This window comes from Scyliorhinus torazame, chromosome 18 (genome assembly GCF_047496885.1).
Source record: "Scyliorhinus torazame isolate Kashiwa2021f chromosome 18, sScyTor2.1, whole genome shotgun sequence".
NCBI classification, from domain to species: Eukaryota; Metazoa; Chordata; class Chondrichthyes; order Carcharhiniformes; family Scyliorhinidae; genus Scyliorhinus; species Scyliorhinus torazame.
In genome coordinates, this window is record NC_092724.1 from 155,786,561 (window position 1) to 155,805,120 (window position 18,560).

At 49.0% G+C, this 18,560-nt stretch overlaps 1 protein-coding gene across 3 annotated transcripts in view; it reads left to right on the forward strand.

Annotated features, from left to right (window-relative positions):
• The window catches only part of LOC140395655 (regulator of G-protein signaling 9-like), a 105,065-nt gene that overhangs the window by 12,247 nt on the left and 74,258 nt on the right, over positions 1-18,560 (forward strand). For all 3 annotated transcript variants that reach the window (XM_072483681.1, XM_072483682.1, XM_072483683.1), the window contains exon 2: positions 13,402-13,498. In XM_072483681.1, the coding sequence (XP_072339782.1) occupies positions 13,402-13,498 (97 nt within the window). The remainder of the gene's footprint in view (positions 1-13,401; positions 13,499-18,560) is intronic.

Below are 18,560 nucleotides of genomic sequence, written 5' to 3' on the forward strand. Positions count from 1 at the left end.
TCTTGGCTAAGTTAGTTTTCAGACATGAGCTAATCAAGCCACCTTTGGAATACACAGACATCGTTTCTCCTTAGTCCCCCCCGGCAGATAAAGGAAGAAGGTCACTTGACAAATCGATCCTTTGTTTCAACCACATGTTTCCTCAGCAGAACTGAGAGCAAGCAGCTTAGGAACAAGACCTAAGCGGTTTCGTCCTTGCCTCCTTTTTTCTCCAACCCACCTGGAAAGCTTCAGGTCCTGTTTGCTGGCTGATCGTCCAGGGAATTCTTAAAAGAATCCAACCCCACCCCCACACTACTGTCTCCTGAAGAACAGCAACTCAGTTTCCTACACCTTTAAATCAATAACATCGAGACCATTCAGCCTGAACTCAGCTGAGCCACCAAACTACAGATTGTATGTTCTTCATTTCATTGCTGGGCTCTAATTTGGCCAACCTAGCTTCACCCACCCTGTCATCTATATTTGTGTGTGCGTGAAATTTGAGTGGGAGTGCGTGAAAGTCAATGTTATATTTTATTGTTTTACTTAGATCTGTTGATGTACAATAATGTAAACCTCTTTGTTAAACTCAATAAAAACCTGTACCATTGATCCTTTTATGATCACAGTGCATTTACAGTCCAATGTTCACTGAACTGGCAAGTGAATCCTTTTCAAACAAGAACATTCCTGCTGTGGTCAAATGAGGAGAGGAAAAAGAGGAGAGCCATTCGACTCCCTCCTCACCTGGTTGTAGCAAAATAGTGAACATACTTGGATCCCACCGTTCAAATTTGGGGATGGGATCAGCTCCAACAGTTGATGCTATTTGCGGAAGCTATTCCTGTTTATCCCTCTGAAAGGGGTTTTAATAAATTACCAAGGAATCACATTAAATAAGAACACGCACATGTTTGTAACTCTGAATAAATTGGCCAGAATCTCCCAGGGAGGATGTAATTAAATCTCAGACCTGTGGAAGTTGAACTCCACTGGGTTATCAGCTTTTTTATTATTACTGCAGCAGTGCCAGTATCCACTCCAGGAATAGAATCACAGGTGTGAACCTGTACCTGACTCCTCGAGGGTGCCTTCCATTGGAGCGAACACCGTCTGCATTGCTAATTGCCCAGCAGTGTCTTGGCGAGGAGTCATGTCATTGTAATGGCATCAGTGGGTTCACATTGCCACCAGATGTGGATATTTGACCAGATACCTGTGAAAAGATGCCTTGCGTCGCTGAAGTGGTTCAACCAGAATGTTAATTATAAAATGCACATATAAGCCCATTTGTTTTACTTGCAGAACTCCCCTGAGTGTCTGCTCAGGAAATTCAAAATGATTAGAGTCCAATGTTGTGCACTTGTGTGCTCAGTTATCGTTAAGGGAATAACCCAGAATTAGGTAATATATGTGTTCGCTGTTCAAGAATTCACAAGGAAACATATACATTTCCTGTTGTTTTTCATTTGCCAACACTGTAATTGATTTCACATGTTTACTGTTTCCTTCCCATTGTGCTCGTTTACTTTGTTTTTTGGGTGTCACTGGTTCCCAGTGGATTATAGTTCCACAGGTGCTGACAACTCTCTCAGACTTGAACTAAGTGCGCAATCTTCATTTTGAAGCCTGGGCACTTGAGTGATAGCAGGCTGTTTGGCTGTGGGGAGCATCACAGCCTAGCCAACTAAACACATTGGGCGCGATTCAATGGCCTTGTCGTACACGACTTGGGTGAGGCGGCGAGGCCGTTTAATCTCACGAGAGGCCTCCCGCGAGATTCGTGTCACTCGGAATGTCTCGCAAGGGCAGCACGGTACCACAAGTGGCTAGCACTGTGGCTTCACAGAGCCAGGGTCCCAGGTTCGATTCCCCCGCTGGGTCACTGTCTGTGCGGAGTCCGCACGTTCTCCCCGTGTCTGCGTAGGTTTCCTCCGGGTACTCCGGTTTCCTCCCACAGTCCAAAGACGTGCAGGTTAGGTGGATTGGCCATGATAAATTGCCCTTAGTGACCAAAAAGGTATGGTGGGTTTATTGGGTTATGGGGATGGGATGGAAATGAGGGCTTAAGTGGGTCGGTGCAGACTCGATGGGCCGAATGGCCTCCTTCTGCACTGTATGTTCTATGTTCTAAGGTTTAACGGAATCTCGCGAAACGTCGCGATCTGGATCTCACCCGTGACATCTTTAAGTGAGCCATTAGCCTCATCTAAGCATACCTGTGACGTATTCTCCCGAGGCCCGGGGACTAACGGCTGTGCCTGGGAGACCTTGCAATGGCGCCATTTAGCACTGGTCCACATAAACATGGACCAGGTGTAACGGCATCTGGGAGGGGGCCTCCCAGTCCATTAGAGACCCCCCGGGTGGTCGGGCTCTGGGCAAGGCGGTACTCCTGCTCGCACCCGGATTCCTTGGCACTGCCACCCTGGCACTGCTTGGTGGTGTTGCCAGGCTGTTAGGGGCACTGCCATGGTGCCAGGCTGGCAGTACCAAGGTGCCATGTTGCCCATGCCAGGGTTCAGGCCCGGGGGTGCCTTGCCCTTAAGAGGTGGGGTGAGGATGGACCCGAGGAGTTCGTAAGCGACATGTTGGGAGCAGTCTGGAGGCTGAGTGGGTGGTTGAAAAACCTGGGTGGCATTTTAAAATGCTGCCCCAATCCACGAGTACTCTTCCTGCGCAGGCGTGGTGAGCCCCTTTGTAAGTGTGGCATCGGCAGGGCGTTCCGCGTTGAGGCCCCCCAAAAAATGCAAAGCGCTGTTAAATAGCGTTGTCCTGCCTAGCGCTACAGGTGCAGAGAAACACACCACTGAACGCACCCGAAACGGTCCCATTAAATCACTCTCATTGACCTCTGTAGGTGGGGTCAATGGACAAGATCAGGAGTGGGAATCCTGAACGTTTAACATGAAATAATAAACAGGAAATGCTGGAAAAACCCAGCAGCTCTGGCAGTATCTGTGGAGAGCGAAACTGAGTGTGTTTTGTAGGGATGGAGCTGGCCCCTCATCGCCCACCAGCGGGAATGGCCTGGAAATCCTGCCCACTTTGAGTCCAGAATGGATCTTCTGCGGAGAATGTTTCACATAATATGGTCGACTGATGCCCTGTCTACTCTCTGGATTCTGAATGCAGTCATCCAGTTCCCCCCTTCCTGGCTGCAGGTTCCATTTGACCCATTGCCCACCTATCTCCTGGCCTACATCGGCCCTGCCTGATGTATCTAGTGGATGTAAAGCTTCCCAGGGCACTATTTGAAGAATAACAAAGTTGTTCTCTCTGCTGATCTGACATCTTTAAAACAGGTAATCATAGAATTTACAGTGCAGAAGGAGGCCATTCGGCCCATCGAGTCTGCACCAGCTCTTGGAAAGAGCACCCTACCCAAGGTCAACACTTCCACCCTATCCCCATAACCCAGTAACCCCACCCAACACCAAGGGCAATTTTGGACACTAAGGGCAATTTATCATGGCCAATCCACCTAACCTGCACATCTTTGGACTGTGGGAGGAAACCGGAGCACCCGGAGGAAACCCACGCAGACACGGGGAGAACGTGCAGACTCCGCACAGACAGTGACCCAAGCCGGAATCGAACCTGGGACCCTGGAGCTGTGAAGCAATTGTGCTATCCACAATGCTACCGTGCTGCATCTGGTCTTCACTCATTCCTTCCTTTTAGGGAGGGGGGGGGACTGTCAGCTGGGGTCCTTACCCTGCATACTGTGCAATGACCTTGCTGAAACATGTTGAGGTCAGGTTCAGCTGCACAAGCTTCTCAATGCTTTCAGTCATGGAGAATGGTAGCTTGGAGGAGATATTGTGCTGCAGGGGCAGGGGACTGCAGATACCTATGGAACTGTACCCCCAGAAGAATCAATTGCTTCTGATGGAGATGGGAAGAAGGTTTGGTTGGCAGAGGGATGTTAGGCAGAGAATCTGGAGCTTCCCTTTCACAAGATTGTTGTGGCAGCACATCGTCCAATTTCATTTTGAGTTGCTGATGATCTCTGCCTGTGATAGGGACGATGGACAGCTCATGCTGCTGGCAAGGTCATGTCCCTGTCGCCACAGAATATGCAAAAAAGGCAGTCACGTGCTGTTAATAATCCCGTTCCAGCCTCCCCGAACAGGCGCCGGAATGTGGCGACTAGGAGCTTTTCACAGTAACTTCATTGAAGTGACAACAAGTGATTATTATTATGCAGCGATCCTTTTGCTGTGTCTCCCTGCAAGAGTTAAACTGCTAAAGTGTCAGTCAGTTGCTCAGCAAAGGAAAAGCTGTACTGATTTCAGTTGCGATAAGAAAACGAGACTTGCCTGCTGATATAAACTGCACAGTTTGTGCACAGCCAGGACTGGCGAAGAAAGTTAGATGAGGAAAGACCTACTGGTACGAGAACCTTGGTTTTGCCATCCCAACAACTTTTGAGGGTTGAGCCCACCCAAGATCTACAGGAGTGAAAACAGAAAATACTGGGAAGACAGCGCTTGTGGACAGAGAAACAGAATTAATACTTTTCACGCAACTCATCTACCTGTGTACTTGGACAGACCGGTCAGATTTCAGGCTGCGGTCAATGTTCCAAAACTGTGCCCAGCCTAGGTTACAGACACGGGGAACACCTTATTGAGAGGGAGCTTAGCCTATAGCTCACTTGGTTGGGGACTGCAAAATCCAACAAGTCAACCGTTCGGGATCTCTGTGGCCACGAAAAGGAAGTTGCTTCAGTCTTTGTGCTGGTACAGCTCAGCACACCACTGCCTTTGCTACTAAACAACTGACCAGATACTGCAGGAGCTGTGCCAAGGAAAGCAGTCCTATTTAGGGCTTGAAAAGACTCCAGTAATAACCGAGCAGTTCATCATATACAGAGAGACTGTTGACTGGGTGAACATAGTCACTCAGATTCGCCATTCCTGGCTCCAACTCCCATTCTCCCATCATCTCTGTGCTCTCTGGCCAATATTGGCTCCTAGTTCAGCAGTGCTCAATTTTGAAAATCGAGTGCCCATTACCAGTGCCCATTGCCAGTGCCCATTGCCAGTGCCCATTGCCAGTGCCCATTGCCAGCACCCATTGCCAGCGCCCATTGCCAGAGCCCATTGCCAGCGCCCATTGCCAGTGCCCATTGCCAGAGCCCATTGCCAGAGCCCATTGTCAGTACCCAGTGCCAGTCTCATTGCCAGAGCCCATTGCCAGAGCCCATTGCCAGAGCCCATTGCCAGTGCCCATTGCCAGTGCCCATTGCCAGTGCCCATTGCCAGCGCCCATTGCCAGAGCCCATTGCCAGAGCCCATTGTCAGTACCCAGTGCCAGAGCCCATTGCCAATGCCCATTGCCAGTGCCCATTGCCAGAGCCCATTGCCAGTGCCCATTGCCAGAGCCCATTGTCAGTCCCATTGCCAGAGCCCATTGCCAGTGCCCATGCCGGTGCCCATTGCCAGTCCCATTGCTAGAGCCCATTGTCAGTACCCAATGCCCAGTGCCCATTGCCACAGTGCATTGCGAATGCCCAATGCCAGACCCCATTGCCAGTGCCCATTGCTAGTGCTCATTGCCAGTGCCCACTGCCAGAGACCATTGCCAGTGCCCATTGCTAGAGCCCATTGCCAGTGCCCATTGCCAGTGCTCATTGCCAGAGCCCACTGCCAGTGTCCAATGCCCATTGCCAGAGACCATTGCCAGAGCCCATTGTCAGTGCCCATTGCCACAGCGCATTGCGAATGCCCATTGCCAGAGCCTATTGCCAGTGCCTATTGCCAGTCCCATTGCCAGAGCCCACTGCCAGTGTCCATTGCCACAGCGCATTGCGAATGCCCATTGCCAGAGCCGATTGCCAGTGCCTATTGCCAGTCCCATTGCCAGTGCCCATTGTCAGTGCCCATTGCCAGTCCCATTGCCAGCACCTATTGCCAGAGCCCATTGCCAGAGCCCATTGCCAGTGCCCATTGCCACAACGCATTGCGAATGCCCATTGCCAGAGCCGATTACCAGTGCCTATTGCCAGTCCCATTGCCAGTGCCCATTGCCAGTCCCATTGCCAGCGACTATTGCCAGTCCCATTGCCAGTGCCCATTGCCAGAGCCCACTGCCAGTGTCCATTGCCAGAGCCCATTGCCAGTGCCCATTGCCAGAGCCCATTGCCGGTGCCCATTGCCCATTGCCGGTGCCCATTGCCAGTGCCCATTGCCAGAGCCCATTGCCAGTGCTCATTACCAGAGCCCATTGCCAGACCCCATTGCCAGTGCCCATTGCCAGAGCCCATTGCCGGAGCCCATTGCCAGTGCCCATTGCCAGAGCCCAGTGCCCATTGCCTGTGCCCATTGCCAGTGCCCATTGCCAGTGCCCATTGCCAGAGCCCATTGCCAGAGCCCATTGCCAGAGCCCATTGCCAGTGCCCATTGCCAGTGCCCATTGCCAGAGCCCATTGCCAGAGCCCATTGCCAGAGCCCATTGCCAGAGCCCATTGCCAGAGCCCATTGCCGGTGCCCATTGCCGGTGCCCATTGCCATTGCCCATTGCTAGTGCTCATTGCCAGAGCCCACTGCCAGAGACCATTGCCAGTGCCCATTGCTAGAGCCCATTGCCAGTGCCCATTGCCAGTGCCCATTGCCAGTGCTCACTGCCAGTGTCCAATGACCATTGCCAGAGACCATTGCCAGAGCCCATTGTCAGTGCCCATTGCCACAGCGCATTGCGAATGCCCATTGCCAGAGCCTATTGCCAGTGCCTATTGCCAGTCCCATTGCCAGAGCCCACTGCCAGTGTCCATTGCCACAGCGCATTGCGAATGCCCATTGCCAGAGCCGATTGCCAGTGCCTATTGCCAGTCCCATTGCCAGTGCCCATTGTCAGTGCCCATTGTCAGTGCCCATTGCCAGTCCCATTGCCAGCGCCTATTGCCAGAGCCCATTGCCAGAGCCCATTGCCAGTGCCCATTGCCACAACGCATTGCGAATGCCCATTGCCAGAGCCGATTACCAGTGCCTATTGCCAGTCCCATTGCCAGTGCCCATTGCCAGTCCCATTGCCAGCACCTATTGCCAGTCCCATTGCCAGTGCCCATTGCCAGAGCCCACTGCCAGTGTCCATTGCCAGTGCCCATTGCCAGAGCCCATTGCCGGTGCCCATTGCCATTGCCCATTGCCGGTGCCCATTGCCAGTGCCCATTGCCAGAGCCCATTGCCAGTGCTCATTGCCAGAGCCCATTGCCAGAGCCCATTGCCAGTGCCCATTGCCAGAGCCCATTGCCGGAGCCCATTGCCAGTGCCCATTGCCAGAGCCCAGTGCCCATTGCCTGTGCCCATTGCCAGTGCCCATTGCCAGAGCCCATTCCCAGAGCCCATTGCCAGAGCCCATTGCCAGTGCCCATTGCCAGAGCCCATTGCCAGAGCCCATTGCCAGTGCCCATTGCCAGAGCCCATTGCCGGAGCCCATTGCCAGTGCCCATTGCCAGAGCCCAGTGCCCATTGCCTGTGCCCATTGCCAGTGCCCATTCCCAGAGCCCATTGCCAGTGCCCATTGCCAGTGCCCATTGCCAGAGCCCATTGCCAGAGCCCATTGCCAGAGCCCATTGCCAGAGCCCATTGCCAGTGCCCATTGCCAGAGCCCATTGCCAGAGCCCATTGCCAGTGCCCATTGCCAGAGCCCATTGCCAGAGCCCATTGCCAGAGCCCATTGCCAGAGCCCATTGCCAGTGCCCATTGCCAGAGCCCATTGCCAGAGCCCATTGCCAGAGCTTATTGCAGTTCTCATTGTTGCCAGGGCTGAAGCGTTTCAGCTATGAAGAGGGGCTGATTAGGCTGGGGTTGTGTTCCTTAGAGCAGAGAAGGCTAAAGGGATCCTGATTGAGGTGTAAAAAATTATGAGGGACATAGATAGGGTAGACAGGAAGGAACACTGCCACTTAGTAGCGGCGTCAATAACCAGGGGGCGTAGCTTTAAGCTCGGAAGCAGGAGTTTAGAGGGGATTTGAGGAAAAACCTTTTCACCCAGAGGATGGTGGGAACTGGAACTCGCTGCCTGATAGGGTGGCAGAGGCGGGAACCCTCACAACATTTAAGAAGCATTTAGATGAGCATTTGAAATACCGCAGCACACAAGACTACGGCCCAAGTGGCGGGAAATGGGATTAGATGGATAGGTGCTTGATGGTCAGTGCACACACGTTGGGCCGAAGGGCCTCTTTTTTGTGCTGTAAAACTCTATGACCCCATTGTCAGTGCAAAACAGATTCCCACTGCTTGCATTGTGACCCAAAATTGAAACAGAAGCAGGAAGAATGTGCCTCAAATCACTGATAGCCGTGATCTATGGTTCATTATTCCAGCAGATGATGGGGAATTGATGTTGTCCTTTTGCTTTTATGAAATTAAAGAAATCTCTCGTGACCGATGACTGTAATGAATCCGAGCAACGTCACAGACCTTGCAAGCCACATTTTAGCTGTTAAGCTGTCTCTTAAGGTTTTGAACCTAGTTAAGACCATAAGACGTAAGAGCCGAAGTAGGTCACTGTTGGATTCAGCAATTATAGAGGGGGGTCCTTTAAAATATTCGCTTAAATGATTCCTTAATGACTGAATTTGTAGAAATAATATAAGTAAGGTATAATTATGAATACTGTCCATGGCTGCATCAAATAATGGACTACAACTTCTGATCTGATCTGATATGAAGGTACATTGAACAAGATTGAAACAATATATAGCTGAGACCAGACATGACACACGGAGTTTGAACGTGGCACTAAAAGTCATGAGACACGGAGAAAACATTTTCCAGTTAATTTTGTGTGAATGTACCAAAATGTGTTTTTAAGAAATAAAAACTTTGCTTTCATTCATTCACCGGACTGACTTATCTATTATGTGGAGATGCCGGCGTTGGACTGGGGTGAGCACAGTACGAAGTCTTACAACACCAGGTTAAAGTCCAACAGGTTTGTTTCGATGTCACTAGCTTTCGGAGCGCAGCTCCTTCCTCCGGTGAATGAAGAGAAAGATGCCAAACAATGCTTGGAATGCGACCATTAGCAGGTGATTAAATCTTTACAGATCCAGAGTTGGGGTAACCCCAGGTTAAAGAGGTGTGAATTACATCAAGCCAGGACAGTTGGTAGAACACCACCCACCAAGTACGCGGTACGTACTCGTGCGACTCGGCCAACGTTGTCTACCTCATACGCTGCAGGAAAGGATGTCCCGAAGCATGGTACATTGGCGAGACCATGCAGACGCTGCGACAACGAATGAACGGACATCGTGCAACAATCACCAGGCAGGAATGTTCCCTTCCAGTCGGAGAACACTTCAGCAGTCAAGGGCATTCAGCCTCTGATCTCCGGGTAAGCGTTCTCCAAGGCGGCCTTCAGGATGCGCAACAACGCAGAATCGCCGAGCAGAAACTTATAGCCAAGTTCCGCACACATGAGTGCGGCCTCAACCGGGACCTGGGATTCATGTCGCATTACATTCATCCCCCACCATCTGGCCTGCGAAATCCTACCAACTGTCCTGGCTTGATACAATTCACACCTCTTTAACCTGGGGTTACCCCATCTCTGGATGTGTAAAGATTTAATCACCTGCTAATGGTCGCATTCCAAGCATTGTTTGGCATCTTTGAATTTGTCTATATATGTGTTTCTGGAACATACCTCTTCATTCACCTGAGGAAGGAGCAGCGCTCCGAAAGCTAGTGACATCGAAACAAACCTGTTGGACTTTAACCTGGTGTTGTAAGACTTCGTACTGACTTATCTATGAATGAGAGATAAGACGAATCTTCCTGTCACTTAGCCCAGCCAGCCTGCTCATGGTTGATCTGATATAATCCTCAACTCCACTTTCCCCCACTATCCCCATAAGCGTTGATTCGCTCCCTGGTCTATCTCAGCCTTGAACATGCTTAAAGACCCAGCCTCTACAGATTCACTACCCTCTGAAAGAGGAAATTCCTCCTCCCTCACTCTGAGATTATGGCCTCTGGTCCTAGACTCTCCCACAGGAGGAAACATCCTCTCAGCATCTACCCTATCCAACCCCCTGAGAATCCTATACATCTCATAGAATGTACAGTGCAGAAGGAGGCTGTTCAGCCCATCGAGTCTGCACCGGCCTTTGGAAAGAGCACCCAACCCAAGCCCACCCCCCCACCCTATCCCAGTAACCCAACCCAACCTTTTTGGACACTAAGGGCAATTTAGCACGGCCAATCCACCTAACCTGAACATTTTTTGGACTGTGGGAGGAAACCGGAGCACCCGGAGGAAACCCATGCAGACGCTAACCACTGTGCTAACGTGTCCCCCTCAATAAGGTCGTCTCTCATTCTTCTAAACTCCAAGGAGTCAAAGCCCAACCAGGGCAGCATGGTAGCTGTGTGGTTAGCACAGTTGTTTCACAGCACTAGGGTCCCAGGTTCAATTCCTGGCTTGGGTCACTGTCTGTGCGGAGTCTGCACGTTCTCCCCGTGTGCGCGTGGGTTTCCTCCGGGCGCTCCGGTTTCCTCCCACAGTCCAAAGATGTGCAGGTTAGGTGGATTGGCCATGTTAAATTGCCCTTAGTGTCCAAAATAGCCCTTAGTGTTGGGTGGGGTTGCTGGGTGGTGGGGTGGAGGTGTGGGCTTGGGTGGGGTGCTCTTTCCAAGAACCAGTGCAGACTCGATGGGCTGAATGGCCTCCTGCACTGTAAATTCTATGAACCTACTTCCCCAACACACGGAATCAATGTTGTGAACCTTCTCTGGACTGCCTCCAATGCCAGTATATCTTTCCTTAGATAAGGGGACCAAAACTGTTCACAGTATTCCAGGTGCGGTCTAACTAGTGGCTTGTATAGCTTAAGCAGGACTTCTCAATTTTTGTACTTTATATTTTTATAGTTTTGTAATTAAGCTCCATTGTTGATACAGTGGGTGAGATGTTCTTTTAATTCAGGAAACGCCACATTACGTGCACTAATTACCAAACAGGATCATACAGCATTTGCAGTAATTATAGTGATTACAGACTATATCAGAGAGAAATGCATTCCTGAGACCAGGGAAATAAACCCAGTTATTTGAGGATATTAATTGGCTGGATTGAATTGTTAGGTACTAATTCCAACAAAGTAGTTCCGATAACGTTAGAAATTCAGAATGTTTTACTTAATTTTTCTCTACTGTTCATTCTTTAGCTCGGTATCTGACATTGCACACAGCACAGTGATACTGGCGATGGGAGCAATTGAAATCGAAGTAAGAAAGCACGGTGTCAGTTATCGGGAATTGGGACCAGCCTCTCCATTTCTTTAGCAATGGATTACCCGGAACTCCAAACCGTGGCATAACCTCTTCAGAATTGTCTTCTCCTGTTTGCAGCTGGTACTCTAACATGCTAACTGCTTCTCCACATTGTCCAGCAATGCAAATGCTGAGTCCACTTCTGCTGCCCGGTCCTTTTCTGGACCACTCTGGTCCTCGCTTGATTCCACCCAATGGATAAAAATGTGCCGAACATTTTCCACTCGACATTTAACTTCTTACTTTTGACATGGGCCTGGCCATTTGCTGCTTAACTGATCCCACTGACCTCCTTGCAAGTTTTTTTATCTGCATTGTTACAAATGAGCGCATACTGAATGAAAGCTTAAATAAAAATAATTCCCCTGCTCCATTTGAAGTAAATAAAGTTTGTCTGTTTGCTGCAAGCATAACTTCCTTATGATTTATATTGATCCATATTTTATCCTTCCCAGCTTGACTGTTTGAACTCACGTGACTTAATGGAAAAAGGAAGCAATCCTGTTACGGGTCAAATTTAAAGGGATAGGGTGGTGCAGTGGTTAGCACTGCTGCCTATGGCGCTGAGGACCCGGGTTCGATCCCAGCCCTGGGTCACTGTCCGTGTGAAGTTTGCACATTCTCCCCGTGTCTGCGCGGGTCTCACCCCCTCAACCCAAAAATGCGCACATTAGGCGGATTGGCCCCGCTAAATTGCTCCTTAATTAAAAAATAGAATAATTGGGTACACTAAATTTATTTTTTTTAACTTCAAAGGGATGTGCCCACTTAAAAGTGTGTGGCTAGACATGGTGCAAATGTCCCTTCAGCTACGTTAAAGGTTGCAAATGGATTTGCCACTTTTGTCAATCTGTACCCTAACTTGGAGTGGGAGGGGAAGGTGTGGGGATGGGGAGGAGTGGGGAAGGGGGGGGGGAGGGGTAGTTGCCAGGCAATGCTGATGTGAAAGGAAATTCAGCCCAGAGGTACAAAGTGAGCCATTTGATCAACTGTCTGCGACATAGGAATGTGGAGTTTTTTAATTAGTTTGCTGTGGTGGGTATGGCTGGCAACGCCAGCATTTGATGTCCATCCCCAATTGCCCTTGAGAGGCTGCTGGTGAACTGCCTTCTTGAACTGCTGTGCTTCATGTTGTGTAGGTACACACACAGTGTAGTTAGCAAGGACGTTTCAGGTTTTTGACCCAGTGACGGTTAAGGAACAGCAATATATCTCCAAGTCAGGATGGTGTGTGACACGGGAGGAAAATCTTTAGGTGGTGGAATTCACATGCTGCTGTTCTAAGCGGTAGAGGTTACGGGTTTGGAATGTGCTGCCTGAAGAGGTTTGATGAGTTGCTCCAGTGCATTTTGTAAACAATACACATGCTGCCACTGGATGTTGGTGGTGGAGGGAGTGAATGTTTAAGGTGGAGGATGAGGTGCCGATCAAGAGGGCTTTGTCCTGGATGGTGTGGAGCTTTAGAGTTTTGGAGCTGCACTCATCTGGGCAAGTGGAGATTATTCCATCACACCCCTGACTTATGCCTTGTAGACGGTGAATCAGGAGTGACTCTCTGAAATAGTTGCAAAGTTTAGGCAGCATGGTAGCACAAGTGGATAGCACTGTGGCTTCACAGCGCCAGGATCCCAGGTTCGATTCCCTGCTGGGTCACTGTTTGTGCGGAATCTGCACGTTCTCCCCGTGTCTGCGTGGGTTTCCTCCGGGTACTCCGGTTTCCTCCCACAGTCCAAAGACAGGTTAGGTGAATTGGCCATTGCAGGTTAGGTGAATTGGCCATGCTAAATTGCCCTTAGTGACCAAAAAGGTTAGATGGGGGTTATTGGGTTACGGGGTTAGGGTGGAAGTGAGGTCTTAAGTGGGTCGGTGCAGACTCGATGGGCCGAATGGCCTCCTTCTGCACTGTATGTTCTATGTTGGTAGTCCTGGTTGATCTTTCAGGGACTAGCTGTACATTCTGCCATCAGGAGATGAATGTTCAGCTCAACGGTCTGAGAACTACTTAGGCATCACCTCCTGTGCAACAAGCACAACCTTGTGAAAATGGTGTTGAAATATTTGTCTTTGTTACTCAACTTTTCCTTTGATCATCTACTTTTCATCTTGTTTGGACCTCTCCTCTCTTTAGATTGAACCTCTAATAATGGAGATGCAAGAACCAAATTCTGGAATTAAAACGCAAGCACAGAGGCTGATGATAACGACTATCCCTCATGCCATGACAGGTAAGAGGGCTGGCATGGGCTGGTTTAGCTCAGTGGGCTAGATAGCTGGTTTGTGATGCAGAACAAGGCCAGCAGCGCAGGTTCAATTCCCGTACCAGCTTATCCGAACATGGCGGAATGTGGCGACTCGGGTTTTTTTAACAGTAACTTCAAACTTGTGACAATAAAAGGATATTATTATTAATATTCTTCATTGCTGCTGCAAATATGCGGCAAAGTTCTCCGGAAACGGCGCGATGTCCGCCAATCAGACGGGCATTGCGCCGCCCCAAAGGTGCGGAATGCTCCGCATCTTTGGGGGCCGAGCCCCAACATTGAGGGGCTAGACCGACGCCAGAGGAATTTCCGCCCCGCCAGCTGGCGGAAACGGCCTTTGTTGCCCCGCCAGCTGGCGCGGAAATGACATCTCCGGGCGGCGCATGCGCGGGAGCGTCAGCTGCCGCTGACAGTTTCCCACGCATGCGCAGTGGCGGGAGTCTCTTCCACCTCCGCTATGGTGGAGACCGTGGCGGAGACGGAAGGGAAAGAGTGCCCCCACGGCACAGGCCCGCCCGCGGATCAGTGGGCCCTGATCGCGGGCCAGGCCACCGTGGGGGCACCCCCCGGAGTCAGATCGCCCCGCGCCCCCCCAGGACCCCTGAGCCCGCCTGCACCGCCTTGTCCTGCCGGTAAGGTAGGTGATTTAATTTACGCCGGCAACCCAAAGATGTGCAGGGTAGGTGGATTGGCCAGGCAATTTATCGGCGGGACTTCGGCCCATCTGGGCCGGAGAATTGAGCGGGGGCCCGCCAACCAGCGGGGGGTCGGAGAATGTCGCCCATGATTTCCATTGTGCCACCTCCACAATCCTGACAGCTATTCTCCAAGTTGTTTCTTCAAATGGATGTTATGAATCTTCCTAACAATCCACTGCAACACCATTCCATCAGTACCAGAATTACCAGTGATGGTACAAGTTACTGCTACACCGATTCTTAAATTATTATCCATGTATCGAACTGTGATAACCCCCATGAGGCCCACTGGGATACCTTGATTGATCTCCCCGTGGGACTCGTGGAATGTAAACTTACCTGCTAGTGGGCGGAGGCCCACTCAGCTGGGGCTCGAAGGAATCGTGTACAAAGGCCGGCCCGGACAGGGACCGGCATGTTGGTTGTACCATTGGGACTGTGCTCTGTAAATAGTTCACTGCTGTGGGCAGACATTATGTGACCTTGATTAAAACCCACGTTCTCCTTACCGCTGGCTTTCTGGGTCGCAATACGAAGATTACGGTGTTTTTTTAATGAAAGAAGTTGTATTTATGTAGGGTTTCCGTGACCTCATCATGACCCAAAGTGTTTCACAGCCAATTAATTATTTTTGAAATATAGTCACTGCTGTAATCTAGAAACATGGTAGCGAACTTGCACACAGCAAGGTTCATAAGACCAGAAAATAAATAGTCATTTGGTAGCATAGAACTTGAGTATTGCTGTAAAAGGACATTTTGTCAAAGCTTTTCATCTTGCACTCATCAGGACAATTGCAAGAACAGCAGTGCAGGCAAAACAACGTTATACTATATGAGAAGAGTGTGCTGTTGGTTGGCAAATGGACTATGATTGTGTTATGTATTTAAGTAATACATCCATGCTTGTGGAACTTCACTTGATTTGTAGTGACGTCAACAGAGTCTATGCGTGGGCTTCAGTCCTCCATCTTAGTATTGTATGAGCAACATCTCCTGAATAAACCTTGCCTCGTGTTTGGAAGAAACCCAAGTGTGTGGCACCCCAATACCTTTTCTCTTTGCGGCACATTGAGAATATAACAAAAGAAAAAACTGACAATGAGGATTGAGGCAAGAACAAACTGGCGACGAGGATTGAGGCAAGAGGAAACTGATGAGGCACTAAAATTGTCAAGGAGGAAAGTGAAAACGGCGACGAGAGTGGAGGAGAAGCTTCTCAGGACTCAAAAATGTTAGGTAAGCAGAACGAACAGTTTCGAAACCCGCTTGCCGTTGGAAATGGGTAGACTCTAGGCTGCAGGGATCGCACACATGGCAAAGTGAAACTGGCTGCGGGGAGGGGGATTTAAAGGCCTTTCCAATTCTGTGCAAGCTATTATTCGAATAAGTCAAACCAGTCCAGGCAAAAGAAAAAAAAAACATTTGCAATGTGGATTAGGAGACCATTTGTTTCATACCTAAAGAAGAAATGGAAGGGAGGAAGGCTGATTGAATTGTAGACCCTGCGAGCCGACATCCAAATTGGCAGCCAAAAGTGGCGGCAGGGATGCATTTGAAAAGAAGGTGAGACTCGGAACTTGTACGAATGGAGGTTTCAACTTTATCTCATAGTCAATCAAATATCAGAGGACCTGAAGGTTGCAACATTCCTCAGTTTGGTAGGACATAAAACCTTTATGCTACCGTAAACCTGATCCATCCAGCAAAACCAGGACAGAAAACCTACAATAAATTAATGAAGAATCTAGAACGGCATTTTTCATCAAGGCCACTTACAATTGCAGAAAGGTTTTAGTTCCACCACCAGGAAGATGGGGAAAGCATCTTACAATTCATGGTGACCTTAAGAAGGTTAGCAAAACGCTGCATGTTTGGTTCAACACTAGGTGACACCCCTTGTGATGGGCTCCTCCACAGAGCTATTCAAAGGTAGCTGCTTACTGTAAGCGACTTAACTCTCAAGTCAGCAGGAGACATTGCCACATCAGTGGAGCTAACAGCAAAAGAGGCTTCGCAGATAGGAGCTAGAGTGAAGATTCACAAGATGGATACTGCCAAAAACCAGTCTGCAAGGATACAACTATGTAATCAATGTGCACAAGTCAGACACTCAGCAGGGGATTGCTGGAATCGCGAAAAATAAGTACAAGAACTGAGACAGAAAGGGCCATATTGCTGGGCACGGCAAACCTCAGTAACACCCAAGATGTACGGGAGGAAGAAAATATTTAAGCTTACTAGTCGAGTCTACCAGATGATAGATCAAGTTCAAGATCCCTCAGGAGACGATGTCCCAAACAACCTCAAGAGCTGAAACTAGGTGTCTTGTGGGTACGGAGCGGTCTACAGCATTTCTGGGTATTCCCAAAATGTGGTGGTAATTAAGTCAAAATGGAAGCGGAGTGGCTGTGTCATTTATTTATTTATTTATTTTCTTTTTATAAATTTATAGTGTCCAATTAATTATTTTTTCCAATTAAGGGGCAATTTAGCGTGGCCAATCCACCTACCCTGCACATCTTTGGGTTGTGGGGGCGAAACCCACGCAGACACGGGGAGAATGCACAAACTCCACACGGCTGTGTCATTTATATGGAGACAATCTATAACCAGAAGTTCCTTGACATACTGATCTAAAAAACCATCTCGCACACACTCCATGAATTAGTCCACCATAGTATTTTTGCTAATTCGATTTGCCCAATCTATATGTAGATAGGAGGGAGCGAAGTGCATAATCGCTTTTCAAAGCAAAGTGAATCTGAAGAAGTAAAATTGAGAAGAATATGGGGAAGGGACAGGAAAATGGGATTAAATAGATGACTCCTTTTGAAAGTCAGTATCGGTAAAATGAGGCATTAAACATCCTTTTGTGCTGTCAGATGTTATGCTGGAAATATACAGCAGGTCTGTAAACTGGGGCAGGAAACAAATAGGTAAATATAAATTTGACCAGACCTTACATGAGATCTAATCCCCACATGTAAATTCAATCTGGGTTTTTTATGGCTGAGGTCTTGGGTTCACTAGTTGTGATTTTCTACCATCCTTGATTCATATTCCAGACACTCGTTGTGTCTCCTTTCATCTCAGTACCCACTCACATCATTTCACTCTTGACAATGCTTTCAGCCCTTGAAGCATACTCCAGACCATTTCATTTGCATGATTTGACTTGAAGCTTGATCCACAGTGACATTGGAGGTTTATTGCAGAGTGTTCGAGGGGGCAAACAGCTCCCAAGAATAAACTCATCTGAGGTTAACCGTGTATCTTTGCTGTGAAGTCCGTTCTTGTCTCAATTTACTATTCCTGCTCAGATATTTGCTGTAGGTTGCTGTTTCCTGTACTCCTGCCGATCGAGCCCACACGTTCCTGCACTATGATCCACTTGTCCATTCTACTTAGAAGGTAAAACAAAATCAACTAAAGAGTCTTGCCAATGATTCATCCTTTCATTATCTCAGCCTGTTGCTAGGTTACTTGGCCTAACAGTAAGAGGATTACATAAACCAAATGCTGACACCCACGTGAGACTGGGAACCTATTGATTTGAAATTTCCTTTGCGAATTCAGCTGTTAGATAGTAGACAGGATCAGAACACCATCCTCCACCAATTTTGGCTCCTGTTCTCCAGGAAGGCGCTCCTTGTCGGATCTGTGGTTCCTCCAGGTCTGCTACCTGGCCCATGTGGGAGAGGATTGGCAGTAACCTCCTCCGGCCCTAAACCTTCCAAAACCTCTGCGTTCCTCTGATGCTGCCCCCTTGCCCATCTTGATTTCCTTTTGCTCCAGTTGGTAGCTGTGCCCTCAGGAAAGAACGGCAGAGGAGGTCTGTGATGGGATGGAAGGCAGGACAGGTTAAATAGCAGAAGGGTTGATGGCACAAGGCAGAAGGGGATGGTAACAAGTAAAGTAACAAAAGATGGGTCATGGGGAGATGTGAATGACAACAGAAGAAGCATTGCTCCATACGAGAGAATGGGAGCAATGATTATGATCGGAAACTTGAACTCTGTGTTGAGCCTAAGAACCTTTCCTCCAGCTTCCATCTAGCTTCACTTAGAGAGTGTAGCAGACTGGGGACAGACAATTAAAATGGCGCCAACTGGAGCTTGGGGTCTTGTTGATAGACATTTGAGGTTTGTTGATTCTCCTAATGAGCAGTGTAGAAGATTAATCAATATTTAATAATTACATATGTTGTTAAAGCGATTCGATCTTGGTGTGTGGAAACTAATTAGTTCCTAGCTATTTACAGATAATACAATATATAGCGCAGTGAATCTGGGGTGGCACGGTGGCACAGTGGTTAGCACTGCTGCC